Consider the following 15,205-nt stretch of genomic DNA (forward strand, 5'->3'; position numbering starts at 1 on the left):
GCAGTTTTGTCACACAACACAATGCCATAGATGTCTCAAGTTTTGAGGGAGCGTGCAATTGGCATGCTGACTGCAGGAATGTCCACCAGAGCTGTTGCCATATAATTTAATGTTAATTTCTCTACCATAGGCCGCCTCCAATGTCCTTTTAGAGAATTTTGCAGTACTTCCAACCAGCCTCACAAACGCAGACCACGTTTAACCACGCCAGCCCAGGACCTCCACATCCGGCTTCTTCACCTGCGGGATCATCTGAGACCAGCCACCCGGACAGCTGATGAAACGGAGGAATATGTCTGTCTATAATAAAGCCCTTTTGTGGGGAAAAGCTCATTCTGATTGGCTGGGCCTGGCTCCCCAGTGGGTGGGCCTATGCCCTCACAGGCCCACCCATGGCTGTGCCCCTGCCCAGTCATGTGAAATTCATAGATTAGTACATAATGAATTTATTTCAAATGACTGATTTCCTTATATGAACTGTAACTCAGTAAAATTGTTGACATTGTTGCATGTTGCATTTATATTTTTGTTCAGTATATTGTATTGGTATTTCATTACTTTAACTAAATGTTTCCTAAAAGTTCAAAGATGGTTATATTTCATTTCAATTTTGGTAATTTTCTAGGAATGTTCTCCAACTGGTTTGACATTGGGAATGTTCTCAAATAGTTCAGAGAATGTTAAGAAACAGCATTCTAATGTGGGAATTTCAGTACGTCAGCATAACGTTTCCTACAGGTTTCCTCATGGTTCTATTTAAAGTAATGTTCTCAAATTGTTCCAAGAACGTTAAGAAAACTTTCCATAAAAACCACAAGAAAACTTGGTCAAGTTGGTTGTTGATCATTACTAGACAGCCATCTTCAAGTCTTGCCATAGATTTTCAAGACAAAACTGTAACTAGGCCACTCAGGAACATTCAATGCTGTCTTGATAAGCAACTCCAGTGTATATTTGGCCTTTCCTGCTGAAAGGTACATTTGTCTCCCAGTGTCTGTTGGAAAGCATTCTCAACCAGGTTTCCCTCTAGGATTTTGCCTGTTCTTACTTAGCTCTATTCCATTTCTTCTTAACCAAAAAAAAAAACTGCCTAGTCCTTGCTGATGACAAGCATACCCATAACATGACGCAGCCCCCACAATGCTTAAAAATATGAAGAGTGGTACTCCGTGATGTGTTGGATTTGCCCCAAACATAACGCTTTGTATTCAGGACATAGTTATTTTCTTTGCCTCATTTTTGGCAGTTTTACTTTAGTGCCTTATTGCAAACAGGATGCATGTTTTGGAATATTTTATTTTGTTCAGCCTTCTTTCTTTTCACTCTGTCATTTAGGTTAGTATGTTGGGGTAACTACAATGTTGTTGATCCATCCTACATTTTCTCCTATCACAGCCATTAAACTCTGTTTTAAAGTCACCATTGGTCTCATGGTGAAATCCCTGAGTGGTTTCCTTCCTCTCCGGCAACTGAGTTAGGAAGGACGCCTGTATGTTTGTAGTGACTGGATGTATTGATACACCATCCAAAGTGTAATTAATAACTTCACCATGCTCAAAGGGATATTCAAAGTCTGCTTTTTTTTTTACCCATCTACCAATAGGTGCCCTTCTTTGCGAGGCATTGGAAAACCTCCCTGGTCTTTGTGGTTGAATCTGTGTTTGAAATTCACTGCTCGACTGAGGGACCTTACAGATAATTGTATGTGTGGGGTACAGAGATGGGGTAGTGATTTAAAAATCATGTTAAACAATATTATTGCACACAGTGAGTCCATGCAACCTATGTGACTTGTTAAGCACATTTTTACTCCTGAACTTATTTAGGCTTGCCATAACAAAGGGGTTGAATATTTATTGACTCAGGACATTTCAGCTTTTCATTTTTAATTAATTTGGAAAAAATATAATTCCACTTTGGCATTATGGGGTATTGTGTTTAGGCCAGTGACACAAAATCTCAAGTGAATCCATTTTCAATTCAGGCTGTAACACAACAAAATGTGGAAAAAGGGGTGTGAATACTTTCTGAATGCACTATACATTCCATTCTCAGCATCAACAAAACTCTCTATCCTCCATCTTGTTAATTGTGTTCAGGTGTGTTGGCCATGCCCACTAATTGGCCACACCTGATCTTAATGAGTGCTTGTTTTCTTTGAAATGGGTTCTGAAACGGCAGGTAGCTTAGTGGTTAAGAGCGTTGTGCCAGTAACCGAAAGGTCGCTGGTTCTAATCCCCGAGCCAACTAGGTGAAAAATCTGTCGATGTGCCTTTGAGCAAGGCACTTAACCCTAATTGCTCCTGTAAGTCGCTCTGGATAAGAGCGTCTGCTAAATGACTCAAATGTAAACGTAAAATGTGGTTCTGTTTGAATATACCAAAATGAACAGTTCGTATGAGTTAATAAATGGCATTTTAGCTCCATCCTGGCTAGCAGTTTTATTAAAAGTCTTATTGAAACATATTCTCAGAACGTTATTTAATTACCTTCAAATTACCTATAATTTTTGTTCGCAGAATGTTAATAAAACCTCAGAGGAAAACTTTCAGGGAACCATAGTAAAACATTCTCCGAACCTCCCTTCAACCTAAAATTAACGTTCCCAGAACAGGTGAAATGTTCACTTCCATTCTCAGAACATTAGAAAACTGCCAGGAAACATATGTCTTCATTCCCAGAACCAATGGGAAACCAAAACCTGACTTTCCCACAACTTCCAAGGAACCAAATGTGCTAGCTGGGAACTGTCTATCTATGAAATCAAACCTTTAATACAACTGTAATGCCACAGTGTTGGGTTGTAGTGGGACAAGTTGCAGGTTTATTCCAGCTACCCCCTTCATACAATATATCAAAATATTTATGTATGTTCATTTACATTCAGCGATAGATATTGTAGGCCTATATAGTATGGCTGCTTCGTGAGAAATGGCTATCACCCCTCTTTGTCTGTCCTCTCCAGGAAGTGCAGATTGACATGTCTGTCTGCTACTAAGACGAAGCGAATGAGGGCTTTCACCTCTCCTATGCTGGGGTCCGGTCTGATTTCAAACAGCTTTATTATCTGGGGGAGAGAAAATATAATTTTAATTCATTCTCAGGGTCTCTTCAGGGGTATTCATGTTCAAATAACATTCCTGTCCTGTCGGCTTCCTGACAACCACCAACCGCCCTGAGTTCTAGGTCTAGTAGTAATTGAAGTAGATGCCTTTATGTATCCACTAAGAGAGAATAGGCCTAAGCCGTCCACCTAAGCATCGACCAAAACTCCTGGCAAGTGTTCCCTTTTTAGGAGGGTCTTTTCCACGATTTCCAATACCCTGTCCAAACCTTACACTTCTTCCTCAAGAAAGACTGTCAACGTTCCCATGAAAGTTGTCTAGAACATTAATATCTTATATTCTGAGAACATGGTCACCACGTTCTGGGTAAGTTCTGTTTGACAATAAGGGAATGGTCTCTTGGAAACAGTCCTTGCACATCACTGGAACATTCCTATGAAAACATTAAGTAATTACCTAATGAGACTTAAGGGAACGTTGTTTTGTTAGCTGGGTCACTACCAAGAGTTCAGGCATTCTCGTAGTTTAATGTTTCACATCGGATATTATTTTATAATGTCTTTACCTTATTTTTCTATTTCTTTGAATGTCTTGAACTGAAAGGATATGTCAGAGATTTGAATACTTTTTTGTAAAATCCAATGAGAGGAGCTCAAGCTCTGATAGAGGGAATTGGGAGGGAGATGACAAGGGATGTTCTCTTGATAAGTGTGCAAATTGGACCATTTTCTGTCCTGCTAAGCATTGAGTACTTTTGGGCATCATTCACAAGTGATAATATATCATTCACAAGTGATAGGCTAATATTGTCACCCATCAGACCATTCTTGATTTAATCTTGTCTTTACATATAATATGTGTGAAATTTGTTCTTGATTTAGAATGGACCATTATCATGCACCTGTCTCGAAACAGGGGCAGGGGAAAAAATACATGTCATCTATGCACTTAAATAGCAAATGGAGGATGCTTTTCCCTTGGTTCATTTTTATGCCAGCCAGGTAGTCTATACTTCTGTTGTAAAGATAAGCAATGTGCTTAATATTAGGAAAGTTGAGAAATAAATATAGTAGGCCTAGCCTATAGAAAGCTGATGGGATCCTCCTCTTTTTAATAGAGGCCATCACTCTGTTTTCTCTCACAATTGCATAGCCTATAGAAATGTTGCGCATCATGAGCTCATGGGCTCTCATGAAGTGTTTGATTAGATTTTCGATTACATTTGCATTGATGTCAGAGTGATTAGAGGGACAATAGAGTTCTGAGTACCAGGCAGTCAGCAAGTTTGGTAGGCTACTAATGACCATCAGCAGCATCAGAGCTTGGAGAAGCCTAATTACTGTGACTAAACGGTCACATGGAATTTGACTGCCTTCATGACTTTTGACTGCCGGTGTGGCGGTAATACGGTCACCGCAACAGCCCTACCTGTACCCTGAAAGCTCTGTATTAAAACTTTTACTTCGACCGGTTTCCTCTTTTATCTTTACCAAGTCAACTGTGCTACTGCAAAATCCGCTCTACACAATCTATTATTGGTTGAAATAGTGTAGTGCAATGTATCTGTAAACTGCTCTTACCCGTGACAAAGCCAGGTACATCTCCAGTTCAGCTATCCGACGACCTATGCAGCCCCGAACCCAAAAAACAAATGGGATAGAGCCAAAGGGGTTTGGTCGGACTCGGCCGTCCCTCAACCATCGTTCAGGCTTGAACTTCGATGGTTCTGGGAATGTCTTTTCATCCTGGCTGATGGCATAGTGGCATATTGTAAACAAAGTCTAGAGACACAAGACAGCAGAGAGGGAAATAATTGTTACAGCACTATCCTAACAACGGCATGATTTACATGAATTCAAATGTTGTTTTGTTTTAATGGTTGGGTCAGTTTTACGCCAGTAAAGTGAAGATGTACTTGAAAGTCCCTGAAAGTTGGTTGTTTCCCTAAAGATAGACTAACCTTCTTGGGGAAAAAATGTCCGCCAATGATGACATCATTCTCTGCCATGATGCGTGCATTCAGGGGGACAACAGGGTACATTCTGGAGAACAGGAAGTACATCAGAAATGGTGTTAGAGCAAAGTGACGTACACAACCACTTCCACATTTCTTACCTTAGTGCTTCCTTGATGACAGCCTTGAGGTGTGGCATACAGTTGACATCTTGAGTAGATGGAATGTTGTCTCCTGGTATGCAGCGGGACACCTCCTGATAAAGGGTGTTCTGCACATTGGGGTCCCTGGACAGCAGGTACATGGCCCACATCATGGTATTGGATGTCTTAAATTATGACAACAACAGCGTTAGTGACACAGGCTACTGAGGGGAGAACGGCTCATAATAATGGTAGGAACGGAGAAAATGGAAAGGCATCAAACACCTGGAAACCATGTGTTTGATGTATTTGATACCATTCCACCAATTCCATTCCAGTCATTAACACAAGCCCATTCTCCGCAATTAAGGTGTCACCAACCTCCTGTGATTAGTGAATACATGCCCTTATCGTACAACACACCAGGGCCATACTTGTGAAATTGTGACCTGTTTCAGGAAACTAGGTGTATGTCGCGGGTCACTACTTTACAGGAGAGCCGTTTGAATTTTTTAATTTTTTAATCAAAATGCGTTTTTGGGCAGAAATGCCTTCTCGAACATGTGAACTTTCATGTGCCTTAATAACAAACTTGTATGCCATCTGTAAATACAAATAAAATGGTTAAATTACGAGCCTAGTTGGTTTAGCCAAAGAAAAAGACAGGAACCTTCCCGCTAGCCATGATTGGCTGAGTTGATGAGTGGGCTGGACATGCCGAGAGATGAGTTTGGACTGGTCTGCCATGTAGCATGCTTCTGTCTATTTGAGCTGGTCAGTATGTCTAGGTAATCCTGTCTAACACGGCTTTTAAACAAATGTATTGTGTATTAAAACTGCATAAGTGTTGCTCTCCACTTTCTGGAGGACCAAGTTTTGAAATCAGTGGAATTTGAGTATGATAGCTAAGGAGATGGAGAAAACACCTGTCTCCGGATTACATCTTCAAACTAAGGGCAACCATGGAATCCGACAGGAGACACGTCCATCCATGAATGATGTATACGGGTAAGATAGTCTAGCTAGCTACATTTTCAGATATTACACGTTTCTAATTTTGACAGAAAGAGCCATTTGCTTGGCTAGCTATAGCCTAATGTTAGCTAGCTAACATTGAACCTGGTTGGTTAGCTACTTGCAGATTCATGCAGGGTAGTAACGTCATGAGTTGTGATTATGTTTCATTGTTAACCTAGCTAGCTAACGTTAGTTGGCTTGCTCACTCGCTAGCTAATGTTACGTGTATGACCTTATTATTCGTATCTCAGAGCCATTTGCTTAGCTAGCTATAGCCTAATGTTAGCTAGCTAACATTGAACCTGGTTGGTTAGCTACCTGCAGATTCATGCAGGGTAGTAACATCATGAGTTGTGATTATGGTTAATTGTTTACCTAGCTAGCTAGCTACATGTCTTAACAAAAGACTCTACTATGCAAGTTACCATTTCGGGTGCGTTCGTAAACGCAGAATAACTGATTAATTTACAAACGCTCAGCACCCGTTGAATATGGCCGGTGTCAGTAAACGTTGGCAAAAAAACTTAATTCAATTGTTGCCAGCAGCACAGTTACAGTCACCAACGCTCTGGATAACATGAAAACAGCCTAACCAGATCTGCTAGGGCGAGTAAAAAGAGTGGGGTGTTCTCTCATTGTGTCTGGAAGTAGCTAGCAAGCGAGCCAATGTTAGCCAGTTAGCTTGGGTGCTTGACTTCTGTTGGGAGGTCAGAATGTTCGGATCAACCCTACTCATCGGCCAGAGCGTCCGGTGTGCGCTCTGAACGACACGTTTTGAAGCTAGGGCGAGTAATGTTCAGTGAGCTGTTCTGTCATTTGTGTCTGGAAGTAGCTAGCAAGTTAGCTTGGGTGCTTGACTTCTGTTGTTAGTACAGAACGCTCGGATCAACCCTTAAAAGATGGGTGGGGCTAAAGCTTAAGAGGGTGTGAACGATGCTGAATGGGTGTAGACAAAGAAGGGCTCTCTCCAGTAGTAATTGGTCACAATTCTGGTTAGAACATGGTTTGAGTCACTCAGACATGAATCAGTGTTAATTTGGTCAATAAAAATTGTGACAAAAATATTTGTCAAACACCTATTTTTCAGTGGCAATTGACGAGACTATAACTGACTAAATAGTGCCAGAAAAAACTAGAACTAAACAAAAATTATTTTTCATTTCAGTTGACAAAAATGTGACGAGACAAAATTATCTCTGTAACTAAAATCTGACTACTAAGTGGACTGGACAATCGTTTTTGGAGAGATGGAGAGCTTTTTAGTGATAAGCACAATTAATATTAGCAGCACAGATGCGTAGCAACACAGCCTTCTAGTTATCTACCCTTTGCCTGGTTAAAAAACACAAGCTGCTTTACGATATTAAAGAAAATATTAGCAATGAGGTTAATATAAAAACAATAGTCTAGCTGTTTTTCTCCCACTTGAGTAGGCTATAGAAAAGTAGGCTGTCTTTGAATTTGTAGTCTCGCTCAATCCTTCCACTTTTTCCACTGAATTTCATATACAGGTTCTGTAGCCAAGTCTCCCTCTTTTCTTCAGAGAAAACGTCTGGATTCTAGCCCTTAGGCTACTGTTCATAAACGGGTGCTACGTCTTTTTCTTTCTATCATGCATTGGCAGGCCGCATTTTACATTCATAAAGCATATCGTGAGCCGTTCTAAAACTAGGCTACTTGTGGACCGTACCGTTAACCATTTGTTTTGGCAGCACCTTGTTCAGTGATGTTACCTCATTAGCTAGCTATAGCTAACAACCTGGGGGCCCGTGTTCAGCAGGACACAATGTTTTAGAAATATGCTATGTAGAACAAATAACTTTGTTCAAGAATGTTTTTCAATTGAAAGTGGCCCTGGTAACATTACCAGTAGGGTATATGCAAACATTTGGTGGCACAGAAAGAAAGGAAAAGGGATAGCAAACAATTTATTGACAATCGTGTCCAAAAATTGTGTTGATATTTTATGGCTGGTTATGACAACTACATAATAATGTAAAAACCCACAAAACCTACTACACAAGGTAAAACATTCCATTACACTATAGCCTACTTGTCAACAGTAATATGGTCTGAAATGGACCATATTAAATTATCATTGTAATTGCGCACACATTGATGTCAGACATGCAGCTACCCCAATGCTCTGTTGCTGATGAATGGGATAAATGCAGGAGCACATTTCAGGAGCAGGACAAGACACCCTCTTTTTGACTGATGACTGACATAAGGGTATGTACGTGATAGGCCTATCTGGCTTATATGATTATGATGTGTCACAAAGTGTCCAAGTAAAGTGACACGTAATGCTTCTTGACAGTCATAATGCTTCTTGACAGTGTCATAAAGTGTATTTTCTAATAAGTCATTTAAAATACGATGAAAAAAAATATGGCTGTAAATAATTAATTACAACAACAACAAAGGATTTAACAAACTTTCAAATGAAAGGAAACTTCTTGGCAGGGAAAAAACACATTTGAATAAATGTGGGTTTTGACACTCTTATGTACAGTTGAAGTCGTAAGTTTACATACACTTAGGTTGGAGTCATTAAAACCCGTTTTTCAACCACTCCACAAATTTCTTGTTAACAAACTATAGTTTTGGCAAGTCGGTTAGGACATCTACTTTGTGCATGACACAAGTAATTTTTCCAACAATTGTTTACAGACAGAGTATTTCACTTATAATTCACTGTATCACAATTCCAGTGGGTCAGAAGTTTACAAACACTAAGCAAAACTTACATAGGTCACGTTGTTTTTATCATTGGATGAGTCCGTGCTCCTGGTGAGTTTTTTTAGGGCAATAATTCCTTCCTTCAGGCTAGATGGACTTCATAGCCTACAATATGTGTCTCCCCTTTTCATCGGCCTCGATTAGATGATTGCATTCAAGACAAGGTCGTTTTATTAATCTCGGTTTGTCAGTGTCAGCAGAGTAGCCTACCCTGTCATTTGTGTGGTTTTAAAGATTCTGCTACTGTCTACAGTCATGGAGAGTAAAGTGTTGCAGAATTGCATGAAAAAAGTTAATAAAAGGCAAACATTTTCTCTGTTTATTCTCTGATCCTCCTAGACAAATTCCCTCTATGTCACGTTCGTTCATGAACGAGAAGGACCAAGGCGCAGTGTGATATGCATTCATATTTATTTACGTACTGAACACACGACAAACAACAAACGAAACGTGACGTCCAAGGTAGACAAATAACATACCTCACACGGAACAAGATCCCACAACCCACTAGTGCCAACCGGCTACCTAAGTATGGTCCCCAATAAGAGACAACGAGCTACAGCTGCCTCTTATTGGGAACCACCCTAACCATAGAAAACACAACATAGCAACACACAACACGGAAAATACACACCCTGACTCAACAAATACAAGTCCTCAGAGTCAGGGCGTGACAGTACCCCCCCAAAGGTGCGGACTCCGACTGCGCCACATAAACATAACAGGGTAGGAGCCGGGTGGGCATTCCGCCTCGGAGGCGGATCCGGCTCCGGGTGTGACCACCACTTACTCTCCACCTCCCCGTTGCGCCCCTGGTCTGGTCTGGACCTCGGCGCGCTGCTTCCCCTCTCCTTCCTCCCACGAAGTACCAAGCCCTGTCTGGACCCTGGTGTGGGAGACCCCGAACCTGGAGAGGGGCTGACGTCTGGGTCTGGACTGGAACCGCTGACTGGAGCTGGACCTGACGACGGTGGATCGAACTGCTCTGGCTCCGGGGTGAAGCCGCTGACCGGAACTGGATCAGGCACCGGTGGAGCGGACTGCTCTGGCTCCGGAGTGGAGCTGCTGACCGGAGCTGGACTGGACCCCGGAGGAGCGGATTGCTCTGACTCCGGAGTGGAGCAGCTGACCGGTGCCGGACCAGGCACCGGTGGAACAGGCACGGGCCGTGCCGGACTGGACACACGCACCACTGGCTTGGTGCGGGGAGCAGGAACGGGCCGGACTGGGCTGACGACGCGCACCACTGGCTTGGTGCGGGGAGCAGGAACGGGCCGTACCGGACTGGCGACGCGCACCACTGGCCTGGTGCGGGGAGCAGGAACGGGCCGGACTGGGCTGACGACGCGCACCACTGGCTTGGTGCGGGGAGCAGGAACGGGCCGTACCGGACTGGCGACGCGCACCACTGGCCTGGTGCGGGGAGCAGGAACAGGCCGGGCCGGGCTGGCGACGCGCACCACTGGCTTGGTGCGAGGGACAGGAACAGGTCGGACCGGGCTGGCGACGCGCACCACTGGCTTGGTGCGAGGGGCAGGAACAGGTCGGACCGGGCTGGCGACGCGCACCACTGTCTTGGTGCACGGGGCAGGAACAGGCCTGGCCGGGCTGGCGACGCGCACCACTGACTTGGTGCGAGGGACAGGAACAGGCTGGACCGGGCTGGCGATGCGCACCACTGGCTTGATGCGAGGAGCAGGAATGGGCCGAACCATACTGGGAACACCCACCACTGGCTTAGTGTGGGAATCAGGAACGGGCCGGACCGGACTGGCGACACGCACCACTTGATTGGTGCGAGGAGCGGGACTGGGTTCCTTCATTAACCCCCGCTCCTTCTGCTGCCTAACCAGCTCCTCTCGCCGTGCCTCTACACTTTCCTTCTGCTCCCTCTGAACCAATGACCCCCTTAATCTGGCGGCCTCCTCTGCTAAACGGCTGAACCGCTCTATCGCGGCCTCCTGCTGCCTCGTCGTCCACGGCGTGAGCCCCCCCCCTAAAAATGTTTTGGGCTTGTCTCTCCCCCGTGATCATGGCCTCCATCCCTCTTGCCAGACTCTCGCTCATCTCCTCCCAAGTCCATCCTCTCTCCTCGTCACGCTGCTTGATCCAGGATTGGTGTGTTATTCTGTCAAGGAGTGATGTGTACGCGGCGAGTGAAGTCAAACGCAGGACACAGAGATACTGACAGACTACTTTACTCAATGTAAAGTACAAAACAAAAACCTCCGCAACTGGAGGGAAAAACATAATATACGTAATATGGAATGAAAACAGCAAGGCCGAACATCGACTAGACACAAACAATAACACACAAATACCAAACGTGAGACAAGGGAAATGATAGGCTAAACAATCAAACATAATAGACAACAGGTATAACTACTCAAGACAAAACAAGACAAACACCGAAACATCGATCGGCAGTAGCTAGTACTCCGGGGACGACGAACGCGGAAGCCTGCCCGAGCAAGGAGGAGGAGCAGCCTCGGCAGAATCCGTGACACTCTAGCTGGGGCTGAGCTTTTGATGTGTGCAAAGAAATTAGAAGAAAAGCAGAAAGGTATGTTTTGCTAACATTGAGTCAGTTATATTATTAGCTTAATTTATGACTATCCAATCTACTCATCACTTTATGAATAGTAGGCTATCTTACAGTAGTCTTCAAATGCAATGATAGATACAGTGGGGAAAAAAAGTATTTAGTCAGCCACCAATTGTGCAAGTTCTCCCACTTAAAAAGATGAGAGGCCTGTAATTTTCATCATAGCTACACGTCAACTAAGACAGACAAAATTAGATTTTTTTTTCCAGAAAATCACATTGTAGGATTTTTAATGAATTTATTTGCAAATTATGGTGGAAAATAAGTATTTGGTCAATAACAAAAGTTTTCAATACTTTGTTATATACCCTTTGTTGGCAATGACACAGGTCAAACGTTTTCTGTAAGTCTTCACAAGGTTTTCACACACTGTTGCTGGTATTTTGGCCCATTCCTCCATGCAGATCTCCTCTAGAGCAGTGATGTTTTGGGGCTGTCGCTGGGCAACACGGACTTTCAACTCCCTCCAAAGATTTTCTATGGGGTTGAGATCTGGAGACTGGCTAGGCCACTCCAGAACCTTGAAATGCTTCTTACGAAGCCACTCCTTCGTTGCCCGGGCGGTGTGTTTGGGATCATTGTCATGCTGAAAGACCCAGCCACGTTTCATCATCAATGCCCTTGCTGATGGAAGGAGGTTTTCACTCAAAATCTCACGATACATGGCCCCATTCATTCTTTCCTTTACACGGATCAGTCGTCCTGGTCCCTTTGCAGAAAAAACAGCCCCAAAGCATGATGTTTCCACCCCCATGCTTCACAGTAGGTATGGTGTTCTTTGGATGCAACTCAGCATTCTTTGTCCTCCAAACACGACGAGTTGAGTTTTTACCAAAAAGTTATATTTTGGTTTCATCTGACCATATGACATTCTCCCAATCCTCTTCTGGATCATCCAAATGCACTCTAGCAAACTTCAGACGGGCCTGGACATGTACTGGCTTAAGCAGGGGGACACGTCTTGCACTGCAGGATTTGAGTCCCTGGCGGCGTAGTGTGTTACTGATGATAGGCTTTGTTACTTTGGTCCCAGCTCTCTGCAGGTCATTCACTAGGTCCCCCCGTGTGGTTCTGGGATTTTTGCTCACCGTTCTTGTGATCATTTTGACCCCACGGGGTGAGATCTTGCGTGGAGCCCCAGATCGAGGGAGATTATCAGTGGTCTTGTATGTCTTCCATTTCCTAATAATTGCTCCCACAGTTGATTTATTCAAACCAAGCTGCTTACCTATTGCAGATTCAGTCTTCCCAGCCTGGTGCAGGTCTACAATTTTGTTTCTGGTGTCCTTTGACAGCTCTTTGGTCTTGGCCATAGTGGAGTTTGGAGTGTGACTGTTTGAGGTTGTGGACAGGTGTCTTTTATACTGATAACAAGTTCAAACAGGTGCCATTAATACAGGTAACGAGTGGAGGACAGAGGAGCCTCTTAAAGAAGAAGTTACAGGTCTGTGAGGGCCAGAAATCTTGCTTGTTTGTAGGTGACCAAATACTTATTTTCCACCATAATTTGCAAATAAATTCATTAAAAATCCTACAATGTGATTTTCTGGATTTTTTTTCCTCAATTTGTCTGTCATAGTTGACGTGAACCTATGATGAAAATTACAGGCCTCTCTCATCTTTTTAAGTGGGAGAACTTGCACAATTGGTGGCTGACTAAATACTTTTTTCCCCCACTGTACATGCAATAGGCTACTTTATCATAAAGGTGATATTTGTTTTTCATGATTGTTTTTGGGTTGCTTCCCCTAACTTGAAACTCACACACAGCCTATGCTGAGATGGTAGTTTAAGCTCCACATATTTACTTACTGTGTCGACTCCAGCCAATAACAGCTCAGCGATGCTGCCGTACACCTCCTTCTTGGTCATCTTTGTATTGGAGAGGAGGTACGTTAAGTATTCTCCCTCAACTTCCTGGTCTGTGTCCACTCGCTTCTGAATTGCCTCCATCTTCATGTCAATCAACTTCCCAGCTGAAAAAGACCAGCATTATCTATCTGCACTAATAGGTAATCAAATTAATTCCAATATCAACAATGCACACTCCAATCCAATGCTCTTAAATCCTTGAGAAGGTGCTGAAGAACTCACAGAATTTTGAAGATGCCCTCCCAGCCAGCAATGTAGCGCCCATGGATTGGCAGGATGTTGCGGCTCCACTTGGGCAGCATGGCCACCGGCGTGCTGTAGGAGAACATCTGAGCGATGGAATCGATGAAGTCCTGCGTCTCCACCGGGATCTCTTCCTCCAGACAGCCGATCCGCGTCTCAAACAGGATGGAAGAGATTCCTGAAGAACAGAGTTTAAGATAAACTTCTGTCTGCACATGAATGGTGAAGCCATAGACTTATGGAGCACAGACACAACATCACTGCTGATACTGTACATATGATGCAAGGGACAGATTAACAGCAAAGTCATCAGTATCATTTGCTCAGCACAGCAGCATGGAGAGAGTAAACACAGTTTTTACTACCTGTTGAAAGCTTTTCGCCCAAGTGGGACTATTAGATTTGTCTCTGGCCCAATTCTCCAATCAGGTGTTGTCACAGCTGCAGTGCAGGCGAGGCCAGTAGAACTCCACAGGCTGGTCAAAGGTTCTGAAAAGCTCTCCATGACACCACTCTTTTTGTACGTCCACATACAGGAGCCAGAGGGAGTGCAGGTCTCTGCTCAGCTCCTCCAGAGTGAGGATTCTACAGGAGATCAGAATCTGGCTCTCTAGCCTGGTCAGGTTGTGGAACATAATGCCCAGTGCTGGCTGCATGATGAGGTCCACGTTCATTGGCGTCAGATCCCTCAACTGCACTAGTGTGTTCAGGTCAGTCATGTCTACATTTACATTTACATTTACGTCATTTAGCAGACGCTCTTATCCAGAGCGACTTACAGGAGCAATTAGGGTTAAGTGCCTTGCTCAAGGGCACATTGACAGATTTTTCACCTAGTCGGCTCGGGGATTAGAACCAGCAACCTTTCAGTTACTGGCACAACGCTCTTAACTACTAAGCTACCTGCCGTCACTAAGCTACCTGCTGCCACAAACTCCTGCAGGGAGGGGATGTCGTGGTAAACTGTAAGGTGAAGCCTGGTTTTGGGCACTGCCACTGCCGATGATGCTGGTGAGCGTAAACCAGGAGCTAAAGTTAATGTGAATCAGCCCTTGGGGATAACACCAAATATGTGTGTCAGATTCACACTTGTCTCCAACTCACTGGGTGGAGAGCGAAAGTCCAAATCTACTTTCTTCAGCAAAGTGAGGTGGATGAACGCAGACGCTTCAATGTGTACAAGTGGGTTATTACACAGGATTAGGGTTTCCAAGCAGCGCAGACCAAATTAACTGTTCTTTGTAATCTTAGAAATCATGTTTTTATCCAAGTAAGAAACAAAATTTACCCAGTCCCTTAAATGTAAAGTCTACAATAGTGGTGACTTTATTAACAAATAAATCCAGCCGCTCGAGATTCATCAAGCAACCAAACAACTCTGAAGTGATGTTTGTGATGTGTAAATTCCTCAAGGAAAGTCTCCTCAGCCACATGACAGGACTCTTGAGTGCCACAAAACATACCGAGCTCAGGTGATTGGTGCGCATGTTAACAGTCATGTCTGTTAGAGTCCTCAAATAATGGATCAACGTGAAGTTAACGCGCCATACCCTTCAAGTTGTAT

The 15,205-nt window shown here is 43.7% G+C and overlaps 1 protein-coding gene across 1 annotated transcript in view; it reads right to left on the reverse strand.

The window, feature by feature from the left end:
• Window positions 1-2,639: 2,639 nt before the first annotated feature.
• The window catches only part of LOC121548322 (sterol 26-hydroxylase, mitochondrial-like), a 28,902-nt gene continuing 16,336 nt past the window's right edge, over window positions 2,640-15,205 (reverse strand). Inside the window, exons 4-9 of the mRNA XM_041859757.1 lie at window positions 13,627-13,819; window positions 13,339-13,507; window positions 5,181-5,347; window positions 5,026-5,107; window positions 4,646-4,846; window positions 2,640-3,067 (exon numbers count right to left, since the gene is read on the reverse strand). Of these exons, the coding sequence (XP_041715691.1) occupies window positions 2,939-3,067; window positions 4,646-4,846; window positions 5,026-5,107; window positions 5,181-5,347; window positions 13,339-13,507; window positions 13,627-13,819 (941 nt within the window). The 3' untranslated portion in view covers window positions 2,640-2,938. The remainder of the gene's footprint in view (window positions 3,068-4,645; window positions 4,847-5,025; window positions 5,108-5,180; window positions 5,348-13,338; window positions 13,508-13,626; window positions 13,820-15,205) is intronic.

Source organism: Coregonus clupeaformis, chromosome 4, assembly GCF_020615455.1.
Source record: "Coregonus clupeaformis isolate EN_2021a chromosome 4, ASM2061545v1, whole genome shotgun sequence".
In the NCBI taxonomy this organism is placed as follows: Eukaryota; Metazoa; Chordata; class Actinopteri; order Salmoniformes; family Salmonidae; genus Coregonus; species Coregonus clupeaformis.